This window comes from Boleophthalmus pectinirostris, unplaced genomic scaffold (assembly GCF_026225935.1).
Source record: "Boleophthalmus pectinirostris isolate CB_2022bp ecotype Guang Dong unplaced genomic scaffold, ASM2622593v1 HiC_scaffold_6, whole genome shotgun sequence".
NCBI classification, from domain to species: Eukaryota; Metazoa; Chordata; class Actinopteri; order Gobiiformes; family Gobiidae; genus Boleophthalmus; species Boleophthalmus pectinirostris.
Genome location: NW_026571447.1, coordinates 8,342,470 through 8,364,616, shown reverse-complemented (window position 1 = coordinate 8,364,616; position 22,147 = coordinate 8,342,470). Strand labels below are relative to the sequence as shown.

Below are 22,147 nucleotides of genomic sequence, written 5' to 3'. Positions count from 1 at the left end.
GGGGAAAATACGTTGCAGATGACGTAAACACGTCTGTATATAAGCCCACATAAGTTTCCGGAATCTCAGTTCCTTCCGCAGTTACGATGGGATCTCAAGTGTAGTGTAAACTTTATCTTAATTGGAATTCAGTTAATTTTAAATTACTCACTAGACGTAAACGCGTTAATTCGTGTTTCACCCGCTTGCAAAAATGAATATTATTAATTCTCCAGCGAAGAGGACGGCTTTGAAACTCTCCACCGTGGGCTTGTTCCTGCCTCAAAATGGAGTCGCGGAGGGGAATATGCACTGTGGAGCTACAGATTCTTCCGCGCAGATGCCTAGGCCTGCAAACATGGACACTCGTAAAGGGAATACGGGCTCCGGCGCCTCTTCACACGCGCGACCAACAGCTTTAGTAATGAAAAACGAACTTGTAAATAAAAATTTGCCTGAGGATTACGAGAACTCGGGGGATTCTCTGCCCTGTACGCCGGAGTTCCACTCGGACAGCGAAATTGAGCTCTCCGGCTACTCGGCGGAGCACGAAGTGTTGGAGAGCGACACGAGGCAGCTTCTTAGCGATTTTTTCAAGCTTTTTACGGGGATTTCACAGTCGAAGTGGAAACAACGCCCAGCTTTATCCACGATGAAGAGGGTGGTCGACAACCTTTTGGAAAAGCACAGATACGCATATAATGGTAAGTCGGATCAGCCTGTACGCCATATACAAAGGAGTCGTGGCAGCTAAGCTAACGCGTAACTGGCGGTTTGAATTACTCCTAGGCTACTACAGTGTAATGACTGAGATGCTGCCATGGCTTGCTGGGGACTACGTAGTTTCAAAATGGGCTTTGAATCCTTGTATTTCCTGAAGTTTAATGAAGGAACTGTCACCAACTGCCAAATACTGGAGTTAATTATTTTCAAACATTACCAGGTTTATGATTTTCTCTAAAATATTCCACTATTTTACTCCACAATATTTAGTTATACTTTGAAACATCTCAGTCATAGAGGGTGTTTTCATCAATGGCTCAAATGGACCTTTCCAAGTTTTGTGTCTAAACTTGATTTTCTAATTTCACAGGAATGATAAACAAACTATCTCTGGACGACAGGGGAGATGACGTATCGTTCATTAGCACAGTAGCCAAGAGTATCTTTGAAGATGGCACCACCAACTGGGGTCGTATTGCCAGCCTGATAGCCTTCGGGGCTGTGGTGTGCCAGTACCTGAAGACAAAAGGACGAGAAAGCTGCGTAGAGCAAGTGGGTCAAGAAATTTCCTCATACCTTCTGATGGACCAACGAGACTGGCTAATCAGGAACAACTCCTGGGTAAGTTAGGACCAGTGCTTGAAAGACCGGATGTAGCTAGAAAAAAAATGTCTGGTTGCATAACTCCAAACAAAGGAAGTGGTTCTGGGGAATGTGGCCTTCACTAAATTTGACTTTTTTTCAATTTCAGGATGGTTTTGTCGACTTCTTCAGAGTAGAAGACCCAGAATCAGCAGTGAGGAGCACACTTATGGCTGTAGCCGGATTAGCTGGTATTGGTGCAACGCTGGCCATGCTGATAAGGTGAATGCAGTGGACTATTAAAAAGACCTTTTGTCACATGTTGGATGTCATCACTTTTTTGACACAAAGATGGAAATGAGAGCAATGTTCCTTATTTTGAACTTTGCAAAGACACACACTTGGACATTTTTTGAGACTTTTAAAGTTGTATTTAATCACAAAGATGGAAATGAGAGCGATGTTCCTTATTTTGAACTTTGCAAAGACACACACTTGGACATTTTTTGAGACTTTTAAAGTTGTATTTAATTTCAAAGTTTATTTTTCTAATAAATGTTAAAAATGCCTCTATGCAAAATGGTTACAGGTCTCAGTTGATCTGAAATCTGCTGTTGATTATGTTTACTTTGAGAGACTGCTATTTTGGGAATCAATGGATAAAACAGAGAGCACAAGGCTGTTTCCGTGTTTTTCACAATTTCCATAAATAGGCCTGGATCTTCATTGTGTGGACACTTGAACATGTCAGAGGAGGAGGGGCAGATTTGCATGAGAGTTGGGAGTGCTACTTCCGTGTCACTTTAAATATCGAGGATTGGCACTAACTAACCGGAAGTGTCCTGGACTTTTCAGAGCTGTGGGCTGAGTTGGACACTTGTTCTTTGATTTGCCCCTGAGTTCTTAAATTGAGGAGGGCTATCATAATAGTCTTCTGTGATTGTGAAAGTGCAGAAGTTGGATTTGTGATGGTAATGATACAATTATAAGTTAATTCCAATATATTCGAACCACACATTTTCCCAGCAGTGAATAAATGGCAGCATTCACACATATTTGTGCTTTTGGATTTGTTTTACTCTTATGATTTTAAATAAGACAATATTTGCAGTAGGTTTAATACTTTTGGTTTCACTCATCGCAACATTTCCTAGAAATGAAAGGCGGAGCTGTGGTTAAACTGCGCAAACTTCAGCCTGTATTTGTTGTGCACTGCAGATTTTTTCTCGTGTGACGCTTGAGCAACAGTGAAATATAAGTTAGAATTGGGTTTCAAGATCAGCCTATTATATAACATCTGCACTATGGACAGACTCAGTGCAGCTATAGCAGCTTTTCCAGTACTTTGGTACATCTGCCAGCAGCAATTATAAATAGAAAACCATTTTGAACCATTTCCTTCAGTAGTTTAGCTATGATTTTAAAAAAAAAATATAGGAATGTATGTATAATCAATGTATAAACTATGTAATGTATACAGAATATACTTCTTGAGACTTAAGTAATCTAAGCAATGGGCAATGCATCAAAATTTAGCTCTTGGCTCCTGAGTAGGATCCCTGAAAGAGTCTGGGATTTCAAAATGGGGAAAAAAGCAAATTTTTGACACTTTTAACTTATTGGGTGGCTTTGATGCAAAGGACTTGCTTCTGGTTTCATAAGTTAATTAGGAAGATGCTTAATAAATATGATTTAACTTCATCCTTTACTGAACTATACCTCAACACCACATTTGCAGAAGTGGAATACATTTACTTACATTACTGTTTTATCAGTAATGGAGTGGGACTTTGATACTGGTGGTAAAAGCTTCAGACTTTGGGCATTGTGTAACTTTTCTGGTGGAGTGTCTGTCAAATGCTTGTCTCCATGGAGATGTTATTGCTTTGCCTGTAATGTTTCACAGTATGGCATTAAGCCTTAAGAGAGGTAACCCTGCCCACAGTCAGAATTCTGGATATTTTTGAGTTATAAAATTATCTGTAAGTGAAAAAATGTAAGATAGAGCTGTTTAATGTCATACTGTGGAACATTCCAGGCAGAGCAGTGACATATCCACAGAAACAAACAGTTGACGGACCTCCAACCAAAAAGTTAGTATAGTGCTTCTTTTAAGTTTACATTTTGGGATTTTAATTTCATCAAGACTTGTCCTTCATGTGAATCCAACCCAATCCGGCCTGGAGCGGGGGGAATCCTTCTCTTCACATCCGACTGCACCCTTGTTTGTTCAGATGGCCCTGTTGTCTTTGGTTACCGAGCAAACAGATCACGCTTCCAGGTCCTTGGAGGAGAGTGGAGTAGACGCTTTCTCCTTGGTGATGAGCCTCTGCAGACCTGCTCCATTCCTCTCCTGCGGCTAAAGGCCCTCCACCCTGGTAAGCCTCTCCTGTGCTCATTGTGAAGAACAGGCACAGTTAGTAGTTAGTGATTGTCTCTGGGGATTTGCAGGCTGAGGCAATCTCTCTCAGCAGCTTGCACCATATAGAACATATACACAAGTGGATTGGGTGAGCTCAAAACATCCAGGCGTGTGCGGCGTCTTGGGGGCGTGCATGCAAAGTAGTTCTTCGAATGTCTCCTTGATGGTAGACATGCATTATTTACATTCATGCATATGTGTTTTTCACCTGCATGCATGCGAGCTTGGAAACTAATTAGAAAGCACTGGGTGTTATGTGTTGGCATTATCAACTGCAACGATTCAAATTTGCATGTGTAATGAGTTCTGTGGAACAAGTCTAATTTGCACGATAGAAGGCTGTTTGCAATATGTAATCAAATAGTGCAACAAAATTCATATGAGATTATATAAGAGTTATTTGTGCCGGTCCTAAACATGCAAAAAATATGGATAATTGAAACTAAACTTCATGATAGTTGAAACATAAAAAAAACTGCCTTTTGGTAGATGCATACCAGACATTCTCAGACATAACTTTGGTTCTGCTAGGCAAAACAAGTTGAATAAGACATTGCAAAGATTATAAAATGTGTGTATGCTTGACAATCAAACTATTGTCAGATTTTGTTAAAAAGCTACTAAAGTTATTTTGCTGTACCATTTGGAGAGCTGAAAAACATAGTTGACCACACTTGAAACATTTGTGTCCAGGTTTTTGGACTTTTCACGTCTTAAAGGTGCACTATGTAACTTTATGGTTGGGGGTGTGTCACCTTGTCGCTTGTTTCTATGGATATGTCACTGCTCTTCTGGAATGTTCCACAGAATGACATTAAACAGATCTACCTTACATTTATTCAATTACAGGTGGTTTTATAGCTCAAAAATACTTTGAAGAACAGACATTCTGACTGTGAGCGGTGTGGTCTGGTTTGGTCTCCATGAAGACAGAAAGGTTTAATGCCATACTGTGAAAGATTCCAGCCAAAGCAATAACATCTGACATTTGATGGACGCTGCATGAGAAAAGGTACACAATACACCTTTTAATAAGCTGCCTTTTCTACTTGTTTCTACTCATTATTTGAACAAAAACTCTGCTTCAATGCATTTCTATCAAAGCCCAAAGAGTTACTTGTTCTATTCGCTTTGGTATCTTCTCCTTCAAAGCCTAAAAAGTGTTTATACTGTCATTGAAAGTTAAAGGTGCATTGGAGGGTCCATCAAATGCATTTCTCTATGGAGATGTTATTATTTTGCCTGGAATGTTTCATAGTATGGCATTAAACCTTTCTATCTCCACGAAGACCAAACCAGACCAAGTTACAGGTCAGATCTGTGGAGAGGGAACCCCGCTCAGAATGAGAACACCTGTTTGTCTAGGTCATTTTGAAGCTATAAAACCATTTGTAATTTAATGAATGCAAAGTAGAGCTGACATGTCCACAGAAACAAGGAGGTGACGGACACTCAAATAAAAAGTTACACAGTGCATTCCTGTTTTTGAAGTGAATTGTTAGAAAAGTACTTGAAAACATGCACAAAGGAGCACTGCAGCTGTGTACTTTTGAGAAAACATGTGCAGGTGATCTTGCATTCCAGGCGTGGGATAGTTACAGGGAGTGGTTTACAATAATCCTAACCTCCCAGCCACAATGGTACAGGACATTTAAGCAACCTGGTATTGATGACAGTTTCAACTTTACCAAAACAAATGCATAAGTTATAGTTATAGCAGGCCTGTCAGAATTGCAAATATTGAAGTGTGATATATGGCTGAAGTTAATACAGACGATAAGAGCAGGTTTAAATCATAAAACTATTCTAAATGTACAATACTGTTAAAAAACATCAGCTGAAACTAATAAATAGTAGAATTAATCGCTTTAATACTTACTTTGCACCTGTATTGAGTCATAGAAGTTATCAAGACACATCATATAACCAAATAAATATCCCAAAAAATCTCCATGGTGCAAAGAAAAAGTACACAGATCCCAATCAGAACAGAACCTAAAAATATTGTTACAGCTTTCATATACTGAACGAGAAGTCAGTATAGTAATTATCGTGACAGGCCTAACTTCCAAAATGCTCCAGATCTAACTTTTATATTTGGACAGATGTTTGTGCAAACTATTGACAGAGGCACAGCAAATTCATAAGTTTATACTCAAACTGTTTCCTTTTTTATTTTGGCAAAGCTGATCATTTTACTTCCTGGTTGCTCACAGACAGCAGTGTTACATACATCTCTTCTACTTCCTGTATTTTTGCAGTTTTCATCTAAAAATTTTCCGCAGGCTTTATTGATCTAAACCCTTAATACATAAGAATAAGGAGCAGGACTTGCAAACCTGTAATATGCACACTAAAGATGCACTGTGTAACTTTTCGTTGGGGGGCCCTCACCTGCTTGTTTCTATAGATATGCTACTAAGCCTGGAATGTTTTGCAGCATGGCTTTAAACAGCTCTACTTTGGATTTATTCAGTTACAGGTGGTTTTATAACTCAAAAATACTGAGAAAAACATGCATTCTGCTGTGAGCGGGGTCGCCTCTCCTCTCCATAAATCAGACCTGTAACTTCTGGTTTGGCCTCCATGATGATATAAATATTACTATATTTACTCTACAGCGACGCATTCCAGACAAAGCAATAACATCCACATGGAGAAAAGCATTTGACGGAACCTGCACCAGAAAAGTTACACTATGCATCTTTAAGTAAGCACAACTGCAGAGACAAGTGTGTTTGAGTGAGTGACTACTTTCTTTACACAGACAGACTATTCTATATAATGCAATATAGTGCTTATAGAGAATTGTAATTTGAGCTGAGAGGAACAGCTTTAAACAGACAGAGCAGAGCAGAGGCCCCACTTCCTCCTAGCAACAAGCCGCCCCCTTGTTTTAAAAAAAGCTGCAGTTCTGGGAAGTCAGCTGACGCACAACGTTATCTACCAGCAGAAGCAGCGTAGCGCACACTTACTTGTTATACAGTTCAGATACTAGGAACTCTTTTCTGTGGTGGTGAGATAGCCCACTTTTCACACTTCACAAAACAGAAACTAAGATCTAAAGTTGTTGAAGTTTAATCTTGTCGACTCAAACTAGTAACTTTCCATGACTATGTTTTGCAGAAAAGTCAGTCAAAATAGTGTTCCATACAATGCCTTTTTTAAACCATGGCAATATTATAGAAGCCGCCCCGAATTATTTTTATATGCATTTTGAGAGTTTTTCAAAAATAGTCTCTGTTTAATTGATTTTATGTATTTTTGTACTTAATTGATTTTATTTATTAAATTTTTTTTATTATTATTTTATTTATTATATTATATTTTTTGCTTTTATTGTATTTATTTTTTGTTATAATAATAAAATATTTATTGTAACATTATTTATTATTTTATATATATATTTAATTATTTTTATTTATTTATTTTTCTATTTATTTATTCATTTTAAGATTAACAACCTTCAGAGCCATTTTTGAACAATGTGAGGTTTTGTAACAACAGTCAACTAAATATATCATCTAAAACTATTATTATTATATTAAGCACAAATTACAATTCAAAAGCAACAATTTGAGAGACACAAGGGCCCCCTTTTAACCCTTTATGTGGAGGTTTTACCTTGCTTGAGTTTTATCAGGTGCAGCTGCAGGGGGCCTTGCTGTCGTTTTCCAAATGTAGGTTAGCCCTGATGTGACGTCAGAGGAGATAAGCACAAACCTGAGGACAATGTGCAGTTGTTGGTAAAAGAGAACAACCAGTTATATCATACTCAGATTAAAGGGTCCATATAAGGTCATCTTCTGATTTATGTTATAATGTTGTTGCCATGTCACAAACAGACCCGGAGTTGTGCTTTGTTTCATTCACACATGTTTAATGATCACGTAAACCCTCCATATTGAGTTCTTCTCTCACACAGAAAACACAATTGTTTGTTCCACCTTGTGATGTCATGGGGTTAAGGAAATGCTCTACACTATTCGATGTTTTCAGCCTAGAAATTGCCAATTTCAACTGAACAAAAGGTAAAAGGTTGCTGTTAACTTGAAAACTGCCACAGCATGACATCACAAGGTGGAGTAGTCATTTAACTGTTCGTAATGAAGACAGGCTAATAATAAAGGGTTACTAAAACGTAGAATGAATCAAAACCACTCCAGGTATGTTTCTGAGGAGGTAACAACATTCCTACATGTCTTAAAGCTCACCAGAGTCAACTTTGCGTAATATAGGACCTTTAAAGATTATAGAATGTACTCACAGGATGTTCAATAAAGCAATCAAATCCAAAAGGTGGTGGTTTATTGTTATAGGGTTGAATGAAATGTGCTGAGTAACAGCTTATCCAGGTAGTCAGGTTACATGTGGTTGCTTCATAGGAACAAGCACAGTCATGCTCATACATATTTAAATGTTACACAATACAAGCTCATAATGCATGCACTTTACTCTTGATTTTAATATTCTAACCATCTGTTGTCATGGCTCTAAGGAAGTCATATCTATTTCATGTCCTACTCTATCTCATCTGCTGAAATCTGATGTGAAGGAGTTGCGGCTCTACCCTGAGCTCCACCCGAGTTCCTCCCCTATCTTTAATAAAGTGCCCGGACACAAGAAACCATTTAGAGCAGGCATGTCCAATCTAAAATGTGATCCTCAGGCACATTTTTCTTTTTCTTCTTAATCTTAATCTTAAATACCGTAATTTTAGGACTATAAATCGCTCCACAGTATAAGTCACACCACCCAAAAAATGCGTAATGAAGAAGAAAAAAAAAACATATAAAAGTCACACTATCTGGGGGAATTGTATTATATTTATATTAATGAAAATGTACATAAAATCAGAGACCAAGAACTGACATTTCATCTCCGGTTGTCACTGAAGTCACTTAAATTTTAAGTGACTTCAGTTTTTTCAGTGGTACAGGAGTAATGGTGAGATCGACTGACATGATACAGACAGGACAGAGGCTCTTTCTGCAGGAAACATGCACAGTGACAGTGGTACAGGAGTAACAGGAGTAGCAGATACTGACACACAACTGTAGGGCGCCCTCTCGAGGCTGTCAGTGTCAAAATTTTAAGTAAGTGGCACCAGAGTATAAGTCGCAGGACCACCCAAACCATGAAAAAAACTGTGTGTGACTTATAGTTTGATTTGTGCTTTTTATTGAAACTTTTTGAAAATCTACCTTGATAAAGCCAATATTGTATCATATTTTGTGTTTACTAGCGAGTATTGAAGCCTGAATAAAGGTCTGGTGGCTCATTCTTACCTGTTTTAAATGCACATATTTGAATTATCTCCTATATTGCCTACCAGTTTATGGGTCTCAATCAGCCCTCCTCTTCTTCTGTGTTTTGGTATGTGGCCCTTGATGAAAAAAGTTTGGACACTCCTGTTATAGATCTTGTGATTCTGTCGTCATTCCTCATAGCATTTTCATTTAGCCTAATCAAAGCAAGTCAAAGCAGTGGAGATTTGAAAATAATAAATGCTAAACTTCATTGTGTTCATTATCAGACTGTATCATGACTCTTTTGTTTACTTTTTTGTATAGGCTTAGTAATGGATCTCTATGAAAGTTCTGCTCTGCTGCTTCAAACACTGAAGATGGTGTCAGTAATGGATGCTTTGAGACATTTGATCCCAAGCGATACTCACCAAACTGCTTTTTTTTAATTCAAATGTTCAGAATTTAATGATCAACAGGTGTCATGCATTCTAAAATCTTCCTTAAAGATGCACTGTGCAACTTTTTTAGTAGAGACATGCAGGTTACAGCACTATGCTACATTACAGTTCATATCTGCGGAGAGTCGCCCCATTCACAGAAGGAATTATTGTTTTTTTGAGCACTTGTAATGAATGAATGCTAGGTGTATTTGTTTAATGCCATACTATGAAGCATTCTAAGCAAAGCAATAACATCACCATGGAGACAAGTAGGTAGTAGACATGGTCAGGAATGGACATTTGATCCTAAGCTATACTGACCAAACTGCTTTTATTAAACACACATAATACATGCATATACTAGTACGACAATTTCAGCAGTAATATTTTTGTCCCAGCTGCAGACTGAAGTAGCAAATGTGCAGTGCAGTGAAGGTGACAATATTTTAATGACATTTGGAAACTTGCATAGATACTGATGACTATTGTGGGCCTCAACGTCATGAGATCAACGCTCACATTCATTACATGCTGCACATTATTTATGAATATAGATGTCAAAAACCACCAGACAGAATGAACTCAGGCTTAGTTTAACGTACTTATCATGATCAAACTTTACGTAGTAAAGTTAAAGTTACATAGTGCACAGCAATCAAAAAAGCTATAACTTCAGAAGTACTCTAATGTCTTATTCTGCATAACTTGCTCTGAAATGTGATTTGATTTGTCAGTTCGTATTTCATTCTTTTTGTTAGTTCTTCTGGACATATTAAAATTGTGAATTCTAAAGGGAATCCTGTCATTAAAGGTTTTATATTATGGAAATTTGACTCTTGTGAGCTTTAAGCCGTGCTATAATGTTGTTTCCTTCTCAAAAACAGACCTGGAGTTGTGTTTTGTTACATTCACACATATTTGAGTAGTCCTTTATTATTAATCTACATCTCCAATATCACTGATTTGAAATGTTTAGTAACCATCGCCTTCCTCGGGAGGCGTTCCGGGCATGTCCCACTGGGAGGAGGCCCCAAGGAAGACCCAGGACACGCTGGAGGGACTATGTCTCTCGGCTGGCCTGGGAATGCCTTGGGGTCCCCCCGGAGGAGCTGGAGGACGTCTCTGGGGTGAAGGAAGTCTGGGAGTCCCTACTTAGACTGCTGCCCCCGCGACCCGGCCCCGGATAAGCGGAAGAAAATGGATGGATGGGTGTTACTGTATTGTCTGGAAAAGGGAAAAGGGGCCAGATAACATAAGATTTCTCTTCTTTCTGCTCCTTTTCACCCATTCTTTGTATGTTTGATGCTGTGACTCTGCTGATGTCTTTTTATACTTTATGAATGAAATAAATGAACAAATAATTATAAAAATAATCATCATTTCATAGTTTCGAAATTAATGGCTTCCTTTTGCCTTAAGTTAATAAGCAATCCCAAGGCTGAAATCATCCAACTGCTTCTAGTGAAGGTGTGTGGAGTTTAAAAACACGATGGAGCACTTTGTGGATAAGCACATGGCATCACAAGGTGGAACAGAGCTTTCAGTTTGTCAGAAGAACTCAGTCTAAATATGCAGGGCTTATGTGTTAAACATGTGTGAATGAAACAAAACACAACTCCAGGTCTGTGTGATCAGAAAATAGCATAATACAGGCCTTTTAAAACATGACAACATTGCAAATCATTCAACCTTGACTTAAATGCAATAGAATCTTTATGAAATTTTACACGTGGATGTCATTCAGTAAAGCAATGTGGCGAGGACTATGGCAGTGTACAGTCACTCTTTAAAACCCATCATAAACAGTGGTGCATGCTTGGACATTGGTCTTTGTATCGTGTGAAGATGAAATAGAGTCCGGTGGTGAATGCATCATGTTCTATTCACAGTGAGAGCTTTTTGAAACTGTAGTCATAGGCCATAGTGCAGTATTAATAGATGTGAGCCTTAGCATATCCATGTTTGGTGTTATATGATGCACACACAGCTTTGTTCGGTCAATGACAAGAATACATCTAAATATATCTAAAAGGAATTAAAATGATGGGTGGCAGAATAGTCTTAAGTGTGGTGTATTTTCATGCTTGTGTGCTTACTTACTAAAGAAGACATATTGTGCTTTTGTCTGCTATACAGTTTTAATCTATGACACTCTTTGACCGTTTTAAATTGCAACACTAAAACCATTTGATAGATTAAACAAGACAGCTGATTTCAGGTCAGAACATTGCACTACACAGTTCCCAGTTCCAGTTTATAGTATGTCACTGTAAATGTCATCACAACAAAGTGCAGCATGTTATATATAGCCTGTCCAATGATGGCTGCAGATTTTTATTTTTTTATTTTTTGTGCAATGCTGCGAAATCCTAGCCAGGCTGGTGTCACCTAGTTCCTCCGCTCAATTTCATTTCTCTCCAGCAACTACGTCAGAAATCAAGATCACACATTTAAAACCGGAACAAAGAGAATGTTTGGTAATTTTTTTAAAGGGGAAAGATGTTATTGCCCTTCTTCCTACGCGATTTGAGAAAAGGTTAATATACCAGTTAGCCCTGCTACAAACATCACCACCAAATAGCAGAGATTGGTTAAATGATAAAAAGTACCCGCCTATCATCGAGTGAACGAATTCTAACACTGCGAGGTCATACGGTTTCTATGACGTGAAACCGGCTGTTGAATCAGACTAGCGAAATCCTATATTCATCACCAATAATGAAAAATAATAAATATAATAAATAATTTTGGAATGAAATAAGTAAAGAAAAGTGGGTGTGTAGCAGTGAAAACAGGGGTATAGAAGTTACTAAAGATTGGTTCGATGAGGTTCATTTGGTCTTCTGATAATTTATGTTATAAGATTTTTTAGACCAAGAGTTTGTTTTCATACCTGACAGTTTCGACTACTCATGACTGACTGTTTATGAACTTAATGTGTACCTAAGGAGACAAAAGGAAACGTAAAAAGGAGACATACTGTGCCAAATCAACTTTTTAGAGCCTTTAGCCATGTAATAAATGCTTTCCCCTCATCTTTATCCTCTCGAAGTTGTATTTACAGTGATTCATGCATGTTTTAGTAATCTTTAGCAATTAGGTTCTTTTTTCAGACCAAGAGTTTGTTTTCATACCTGACAGCTTGGACTGCTCTCTACCGCTCTTCCTCAGAGTGGTCACGTGATGTTGCTGTGATGTGTCCGGTCAGCAGATTTTAACAGGTTTTGGCGCTGTCTTCTTACCAGTGGAAGCAGGACGACAGCGCCATCTGCAGTCCGACTTCCTCAGGACAGTATCCCAGGTGTGTGAAAGTAAAAAAGCCCCTCGTCCTGGTTTATAATCCCGTGGGCACGTTTCCGTATTTCCTCTTAAATCCAGCGACGATGTTTGTCGTCCTCTGTTCTGGAGACATCACAGGAACATCACATAACCACTCTGAGGATGACCATGTTTGAGCAGTTGAAACTGTCAGGTAGGAAAACAAACTCTTCTGAAAAAAGAACCTAATGACAATTACTAAAGATTACTAAAACATGCAAATCTCTCACACGAATCACTGTAACTACAACTTCGAGGGGATAAATAAGAGGGAAAAGCAATTATAACATGGCTAAAGGCTCTAAAAAGTTGATTTTGCACAGTATGTCTTTTTGCTAAGTTCATAAACAAGCAACCTTTTCACAATGAGTTTTGGTCATAAATTTGTATCATCAAAAAGTCTCACAATAATATCGTGGGGCATCACAATATATCGTATTACAAGATTTTTTTTACTTAAATACATTATGATGGTGCAGCAAAAGTTAAAAAAATTGAGAACTACATAGACCATGATCCTTTGCTTTGTTTCAGTCCAATCTTCATGATGAAATAACTGTTATTAAGCACTTTTAAATCCTAATTATTTTGTTTATGACAGCATATTATGTAGCATATTCACAGTTTCATTAGCCTCCACAAAATATTGGAATCACTATCATACCGTGAGATGCATCTTGTAAAAATATTGTATCGTTACATCTCTACTGCATGATTGCTTGTGGTTTTGAAGTGGCACAGATGGTCTAGTTATGATGTAAGATTTTATGCAAGTTTAATTAGTGCATTATCGTGCTGAATGTGCCTTTATCTTATACATAACTAGAGGAATGCTGATCTGGTGACGTTATCTTGCTCAATAAACATGTGCTAACGTGGCATACTAAGTTCATGATTTCAGCTGTTGGCCTTTTATGGACTTGATATAGTTTTGGAAGAAATGAGGCATTCCAGAATTTCTTGTTCCAGCATGGCATTAAACTTTTCCATCTCCATAAAGACTAGCATGCAACGCACCCTAGGCCGTTTAAAGGTCAGGTCTGTGAAGTAGCAACCCCTCTCGCGCAAAATGTAACTTAATGTAACTGCTTGTCTTCATGAACATGTATGAGCACTTCCTGTATCACCCCATGACATCACCAGGTTGAACAGAGTGTTTTCAGTTGGAGAGAAGAACTCAGCCTAAATATGCAGAGTTTGTGTGTTAAACATGTGTAAACAAAACACAACAGATCAGAAAATAAGTCAAGTTGTGCCATTTAAAGTCAATGGTGCATTCAGGTACATTTCCACCAAGTATTTGTTCTTTCACTCTGTAAATATTAGCCATGATAATACTATTTACCATGACGGTACAATGGAGCATTCTGAACATTCTAACCTAGATACTCCTATACTCATATTCAATGCATCCTTCTTTTTATAACATGCTGCGTTATAATTACAAGGCAAAGTGACTAACTGTATTGTTGTCTACAATATTTCATAGTATAGCTTTAAACATATGCTGCCAGGCCAAGTAACAGGTCAGATCTGTCTGGTCATAGTACTTTTCAACACATTTTGGAGCAATTGAACAGCTAATATTTGAATAAATTTGAGATATGTTTAAAGGTGTATATTTTTCAGAATTGACTTGTGAGCTTTAAGCCATGTTAGAATGCTGTTACCTCCTCAAAAACATGCCTTGAGTTTTGTTTTATTTCATTCACACCCTTTATTATTAGCCTATCTACATCTCCAAAGCTCAAAATGCTCTGTTCCACCTTGTGATGTCATGAAGTGGTAGTTTTAACAGCTACCTATTACCTTTAGTTAGTAGTAGTAGTAGATAGGCAATTCTAAAGCTGAAATTATCTAAATAGTTTTAAAGGGACAGTCTGGAATTTTGGACATAGGACCTCATTTCCTAGTTTGAGTGTTGGAGACGTGTGGAAACACTTTTAAAAATAATCCATCCAGTCCTTGTATTTGCAGAGGTCGCTGGTGCTAGGCTAGTGCATGTCAATGGTCATAGTTAGCCTGCCACTAAAAACAGTCTTACACACTTCACAAAACACCTGAAACAAATCTATTATTACACCAGACTGTCCATGTAAACGTCTGTGTTGATAAAATAATGTTTGAAATAAAACTAACCTCATCGCATGGATTGTCGCAAGTTGAGGGACTATTTTCTCATCAGCAGCGGAATTTTTCTTTGTCTGTAAGATAGGTGCTAGGTGATATCAGTCCGCTGCTGCCAAGCTTTCTATCAGGAAATACAACTCGCCTCTGCTGCTGCTCAGACATAAATCCTTCAAATGCAGGGTTGGTTTTACCTCTAAAATTATTCTGTCAACACAGACATTCACACGGAACAGTCTGGTGTAACAATAGATTTGCTTCGGGTGTTTTGTGGAGTGGGTAAGACTGTTTTTAGTGGCAGGCTAACTATGGCCATTGACATGCACTAGCCTAGCACCAGCGACCTCTGCAAATACAAGGACTGGGTGGATTATTTTAAAAAGTGTCTCCACACGTCTCCAACACTCAAACTAGGAAATGAGGTCCTATGTCCAAAATTCCAAACTGTCCCTTTTAAACCATTTGGATAATTTCAGCTTTAGAAATGCCTATCTCAAAAGAACTAGAGGTAAAAGGTAGCTGTTAAAAGTACAATTTCATGACATCACAAGGTGGGACAGAGTAGTTTGAGCTTTGGAGATGTACACAGGCTAATAATGACTAGGAAACGAGGTCCTATGTCCAAAATTCTGGACTATCCCTTGAAAGTGTATAGAGTTTAAAAACACAGGGGAGCACTTCCTGTATTACCACATGACATCACAAGGTGGAACAGAGTGTTTTTCCATTATAACATAGACCAGAAAATAGCATTATAAGCCCCTTTAATGTCATTAGGGGTCAGTCACTTGCTTGTTTCTATGGATATGTCGCTACTCTGCCTAGAATGTTCCACAGTACGACATTAAACTGTTCTGCTTTATATTTTTTCAATTACAGACAGGCATTCTGACTGTGAGCGATGCTGACCTGTCTCCATGAAGATAGAAAGCTTTAATACCATACTGTGAAACATTCCAGGCAAAGCAATAACATCTCCACAAGCACAAATGATTCCTCCACGTTACTAAATCACTTTCTTCACTCCAGCATCATTGACATAACATTTGCACAGCGAGCCACAACGCCCCCGCTACTCCAGCCTCTCATCACTAAGTAAAGTCTGTATTTCTGACCCTCCATTGTACTGCCATGCTTCTGTGTGTGTACTGCAGGCTGATGGGAGACAGAGATACGTGCCCGGGCAGCGTCTGTTATATCAGCCCCCTCCACACAGTACACAGTGTTCTCCAGGATGCTGACCCCACCGGAGGTCTCAGACAATAAAAATAAGAGGAAGAATAAGAAGAAATACTTTTACTTTTCAGTCCTGTGCAACAAATGTAAAGAAGTAGGAAGTACAAATACCTGCTTTCAAATGTAGTGAAGGTATCCACTTAAAAATGTACTCAAGTAAAGTACAGATACATAAATTTGTGCTTAAGGACAGTTTCTATCCAAACTTTGAGCAAACAAAAACATAAAAACAGAGAGAAATGTTAAGAAATCAGTTGAATCATTTAAAATCAGTTAAATTCTTTATCAAAATCACTACATTTCATCCTTTAATTGTCCTAAAAACCCTGCAAAATACTTTTACTTTTAACAGGTACTTTAATACTTTTACTTATGAACTGAGTACTTCATCCAAAACTCAATCTCAAATGTAGTGAAGTAAGAATAAAAGGTGTCCACTTAAAAATGTACTCAAGTAAAGTACAGATACCTAAAAATTTGCACTTAAGGACAGTTTCCATCCCAACTTTGAGTAAACCAAAAGACAACAACAGCAAGAAAATTCTATTAAATCACTTAAAATCAGCAAAATTCTTGATCAAAATCACTGCATTTCATCCTTTAATTGTTCTAAAAAAAACAACAACTGCAAAATACTTTTACTCTTTACTCTTTAAGTGCATTTTAACAAACAGGTACTTAAATACTTTTACTTCCGATTTGAGTACTTCATCCATCACTCAATCTCAGTAAGTAAAGTAAGTAAGTAGTAAGTAAAAGTAAAAGATATCCACTTAAAAATGTACTCAAGTAAAGTACAGATACCTAAAATTTGTACTTAAGGGCAGTTTCCATCCCAACTTTGAGCAAACCAAAACACAAAAACAGCTTGAAAGTTAAACAAATAAGTTGAATCACTTAAAATCAGCTCAATTCTTTATCAAAATCACTACATTTCATCCTTTAATTGTCCTAAAAACCTCTTAAAATACTTTTACTTTTTTACTCTTTAAGTACATTTTAAGAAACAAGTACTTTAATACTTTTACTTATGAACTGAATACTTCATCCACCACTCAATCTTAAATGTGATGAAGTAAAAGTAAAAAGTATCCACTTAAAATATATACTCAAGTAAAGTACAGCTACATAAAATTTATACTTAAGGATAGTTTCCATCTCAACTTTGAGTAAACCAAAACACAAAAACAGCAAGAAAATTCTATTGAATCACTTAAAATCAGCTAAATTCTTGATCAAAATCTCTACATTTCATCCTTTAATTGTCCTAAAAAAAACCTGCAAAACAGATACCTAAAATTCGTAACAGCAAGAAAAATTAAGAAATCTATTGAATCACTGAAGTAAGTAATCACTATTGAAGTCAAAGTAAAAGGTATCCACTTAAAATGTACTCAAGTAAAGTACAGATACCTAAAATTTGTACTTAAGAACAGTACTTTACTATATAATGTTCCACCACTGCTGAGTTTGTACCAGTACAGGCCAATATATATATATATAAAACCTACAAAATTAAATAAACAATGTAGGTTTAGGCTCTTTAATGCAATTATGTGAAATTATTTTGTAAATATACTGATTTGCAATGTATTTTAAATAAAAATGTGCTTTATTAATTCAATATCGACCCAGTATTGATGCTCAGTCTATTTTTGGGCGTTGTTGATTACGTTATAACGGCTGTCCTCCACACAGTACACAGAGTACACGGTGTTCTCTAGTACACTGACCTAAGCGGGGGTCACTGTGAGGTAGTCTTTGTGTGGAATCTATTCACAGGAGGAAAACAAGAGCAGCTTCTGTCCGGAGAGGGCGATGGGCGTGATGTTCCCAGCTGAATTCCATGGCCTGTTAAAGACGGGAAGGAAGGAAGTGGGTGTAAATTGAGTCCAGGAATAATTTGGAGATGCATGTGCGCATGATTTATAAATAGGAAATAAATAGACAACAAGAGTCTGAGTGGTGAATGAAGTACTCTGTTGTGTTGCTGAAGTAAAAGTACAGATACTGGAGCAAAAAAACTCAAAAAAACTAAACCAGTAAATCACATCACATGAAAAAATCCACTTAAAGATGAATTGTGTTACTTTTTGGTTTTTGGTTGGGGGTCTGTTTCATGCTTGTTTCTGTGGATATGTCATTGTTTTGCCTGGAATGTTCCACAGTATGACATTAAACAGTTCTACTTCAAATTTATTCAATTACAGGTGGTTTTATAGATCAATAATACATAGAAAAGCATATATTCTGATTGAGTGGGGTTGCCTCTCCACAGATCTGACCTGTAACTTGATCTGCTTTGGTCTCCATGAGGATAGAAAGATTTAATACCATACTGTGAACCATTCCAGACAAAGCAATAACGTTGTCTGGAAAAAAACAACAACAAAACATTTCATGGACCCTCCACTGGAAAAGTTACACATAAAAAAAAAAATTATGAGTAAAAGTAAAAGTATCACATAAATATTCAATATTGTCCACCCCATTCTTGGATTTGTATTATATTTTAAAACAAATAAGGCAAATGAGATAGGCCTGCAGTAAATTACTCTCAAAACATGTAAATCCTCTAGCTGTGATGAATACGAGCGTTTGTGGTCTTGTTTAGGAGTTTGAATTTTCAACAAAAATGGTGAGAGTGACAACCTGAAAAACTGTTGACTATATAGCTAGTGTGTAACTGTAATTTTATGTGTGACAGACTTGTTAAACTGCACAAACTGGCTCAAGAACTGACCTGCAAAGTCATTTTTTTGTGTTAAAAAAGCCCAAATTAAAGGTGCATTTTGTAACTTTTCTGGTGGAAGATCTGTCACCTGCTCTTTTCTATGGATATGTCATTTCTCTGTATGGAATGTTCCACAGTAAGACATTAAACATCTCTACTTTGCATTTAATTCATTACAGGCGGTTTTATAGCTCAAAAATACCTTGAAAAACAGGCATTCTGTCTACGAGTGGGGTCGCCTCTCCACAGATCTGACCTGTAGCTTGATTTGGTTTAAGATAGAAAAGTTTAATGCCATACTGCAAAACATTACAGACAAAACATTTACATTTCCATTAGGGCTGGGCATCATTCAGAAGTTGCTGATACAATTTATACCTCAATTCATGAGTAAAAGTAAAAGTGTCACATGAAAAAATCTACTTAAGGTATTAAAGTAGATGTTTAAAAATGTAGTTAAAGACTAAAATGTAAATGGCTTTCGTGCAGATTCTGAGAGCTAATAAAGTGTCAAATGAATAGATTTTGATAAAGATTTGTGCTGAATTTTGTTCACCAGAAACAACTGAAATATCAGCGTTTTCAGCAGGTCTCAAACTATTTTTTAAAATACCTTTACTTTTCAGTCCTGTTAAAAAATGTAGAGTAGAAAGTACAAGTACCTGCTCTTAAATGTAGCGAAGTAAAAGTATCCACTTAAAAATATACTCAAATAAAGTATATATACTTAAGGACAGTACTTTACTAGTTTTACTTCATTATGTTCCACCACTGCTGAGTTTGTACCTACAGTTTGTCAAATACAGGCCAATATTAAAAAAAAAATTAAATACGCAGTGTAGGTCCAGGGTATCCAATGCAATACGATACAATATGGATTAGTAATTATATGAAATTAAAATGTAAATAAAAATAAATATACCAATTTGTAGTATCCTAAATGTAGTTAAAAGTTATAAAAATGGCCTGTATTGATTGTTCAATTCAATATTTTCTATCCCATTTTTGGATTTGTATTATATTTTAAGACAAATCAGATAGGCCTGCGGTAAATTACACTCAAAACATGCACAGGAAATTCCTCAGTTAGTCCTCACAAGACATAACTCAAGATCTGGAGATACAGTATGTCCCATCTGACAGGTCAGAATGGGTCAAATCTCCCTATGTGGCCCAATAAAGTGTACCTTAACCTTAAGACTAAAAGTAGATGATGATTTACGATTTATGTTCCATCGTATATGCTTTATTAATATCAGAATGCATCAAACTATATGGTAATTTGGGTTTTTTTTTTTTTCTTTTTGCGAATAGATTGAGTGATGCTGGTGAAACTTTCTGCCGAGCAACACCACAATTGTACATCGATATTTTACTTATATTGGAGCATGACTATAGACTGTATATATAAATGAACATAGGTAATCCACTTGCTGCTGCGTTCCAAATAGGAAGTGAGCATGGGGACGCTTCCTGCTCCATCGACTCTGGGTCCCGTTGGCTTTACATTGAACCAATGTTGCCTCTCTCTCCGTAACTGCTGCTGTGATCCTCGTCATTTTGGTCTTAAAATGTTCACGTTAACCGGCTCTACATGATCCTGGTGTTTTTATTTAGTTATTTTATTTCTTTTTCCTAAACTGGCTCCTATAACCGCTACCCTCAGGAGCTTCATTTGACTGGAGCCGATTGCTATGGGCGACTTCACACTCCCTTAGTTCAGTTCTTTACACAGTCGATGAGCGTGACTTAGGGAGCTGTGACTGTGATTGATGCTATAGGAATAACAAGGAAGATTGACATTTACTCAAAACATACTAGATGAGCCTCCTCATGATAGCACAAGCCGAGGTAACTTTGTCGAATGTCCAAAAAAAACCAAAACAAGGGATTTTTTTTTTTCTGCTGAGTGGGCGTTGAGATGACGTATTCCTATCTTCAGCGAGATTCCGTGAAATTGAATTTGCCATGAGAAATGAAAACAAAAGTCAAACTAAAAGATTAATGTTCCCCGGTCTTGGGGTTTTTCCCTTCTCCACAAACACCGGCTCAGGGTGTTATCACTTTATTGTTCAATCTACAATAAAACGTTCAATCTACAATAAAACGTTGGCTGTTTACTCCCCCTATTGTTAGTCTGCTGTCTTTCTTCATTAAATGTGACCTAAGTTTGGCCTAGTTACATGTTGTCTTATACTGTAGCATGCAATGTATACTGTGCAGTGAAATCACGCTTGGGGTGTTCTATACGTATTTCTAAAGGTGGATTTGTTAGGAGTTACCATGGTGACACAATGCACACAACAGCAAACACTGTCCAAAAAAAAAAGTTTAAGACAGTCTGAACACTCAAGAAAAGACACAAAGTGGACTTAACCAACACATTTTCAGGAGTCTGTGATGAATATGAGCGTTCATGGTCCTGTTTAGGAGTTTGATTTTTCAACAAAAATGGTGAAAGTGACAACCTGAAATACTGTTGGCTATATAGCTTGTATGTGACTGTAATTTCTTCTGTGAGAGACTTGTTTAACGGCACTAATTGGCTCAAGAACTGACCAGCAAAGTCAGTTTATTGTGTTAAAATTAAGCACAAATTAAAGATGCATTATGTACCTTTTCTAGTGGAGGGTTCATCATCTGCTCTTTTCTACGGAGATATTATTTCTCTGCCTGGAATGTTCCACAGTATGACATTAAACATCTCTACGTTACATTTATTCAATTACAGGTGGTTTTATGGCTCAAAAATACCTTGCAAAACAGGCATTTTGACTGTGAGCGGGTTCGCCTCTCCACAGATCTGACCTGTAACTTGGTCTGGTTTGGTTTCCATGAAGACAGAAAGGTTTAATGCCATACTGCGAAGCATTCCAAACAAATCAATAACATTTCCATTAGGGCTGGGTATCATTCAGAAGCTGCAGATACGATTTATACCTTGATACATAGGCCACGATACGATACATTGATACGATTCAATTCAATATGATTCGATATGATTCAATACGATATATTTCAAATTGATTTGTTATGGTTCAGTAAAAAATAAAGGCTAAATTAGGGCTGCGATACTAAAAGTCTTTGTTAAACCACTTCTTGCGCAAAGTTCATAGGAGACACGCCAATTTTAATCATCAAAACAGTGAAAATGTCAAATGTGTTGCATAAACGAGTTTCCTTCCTCTAAACAAGCAGCAAAACTGTAGCGCTGTCACAAAATAATTCAGTAAAATATACCAAAAAATACTCTCGGTGATATATCAATGAAGCAGCCCACGATATCGATACTGTATCATCACATTAAATGATACGATATATTGATATTTCAGTATTT

At 37.2% G+C, this 22,147-nt stretch overlaps 2 protein-coding genes across 2 annotated transcripts in view; one reads left to right on the top strand and one right to left on the bottom strand.

Moving 5' to 3' along the window:
- hormad1 (HORMA domain containing 1) overlaps positions 1 to 8,209 on the bottom strand; it is a 36,034-nt gene extending 27,825 nt beyond the window's left edge. The window contains exons 1-2 of the mRNA XM_055163810.1: positions 7,974 to 8,209; positions 7,331 to 7,429 (exon numbers count right to left, since the gene is read on the bottom strand). The gene's annotated coding sequence lies outside the window, so the exon portion shown is untranslated. The remainder of the gene's footprint in view (positions 1 to 7,330; positions 7,430 to 7,973) is intronic.
- On the top strand, positions 57 to 2,339 carry mcl1b (MCL1 apoptosis regulator, BCL2 family member b). The gene is made up of 3 exons (XM_020927576.2): positions 57 to 683; positions 1,073 to 1,323; positions 1,454 to 2,339. Exons 1-3 carry the CDS (start codon positions 194 to 196, stop codon positions 1,568 to 1,570), a joined length of 858 nt encoding a protein of 285 aa, XP_020783235.1. The 5' UTR covers positions 57 to 193; the 3' UTR covers positions 1,571 to 2,339.
- Positions 8,210 to 22,147: the final 13,938 nt, after the last annotated feature.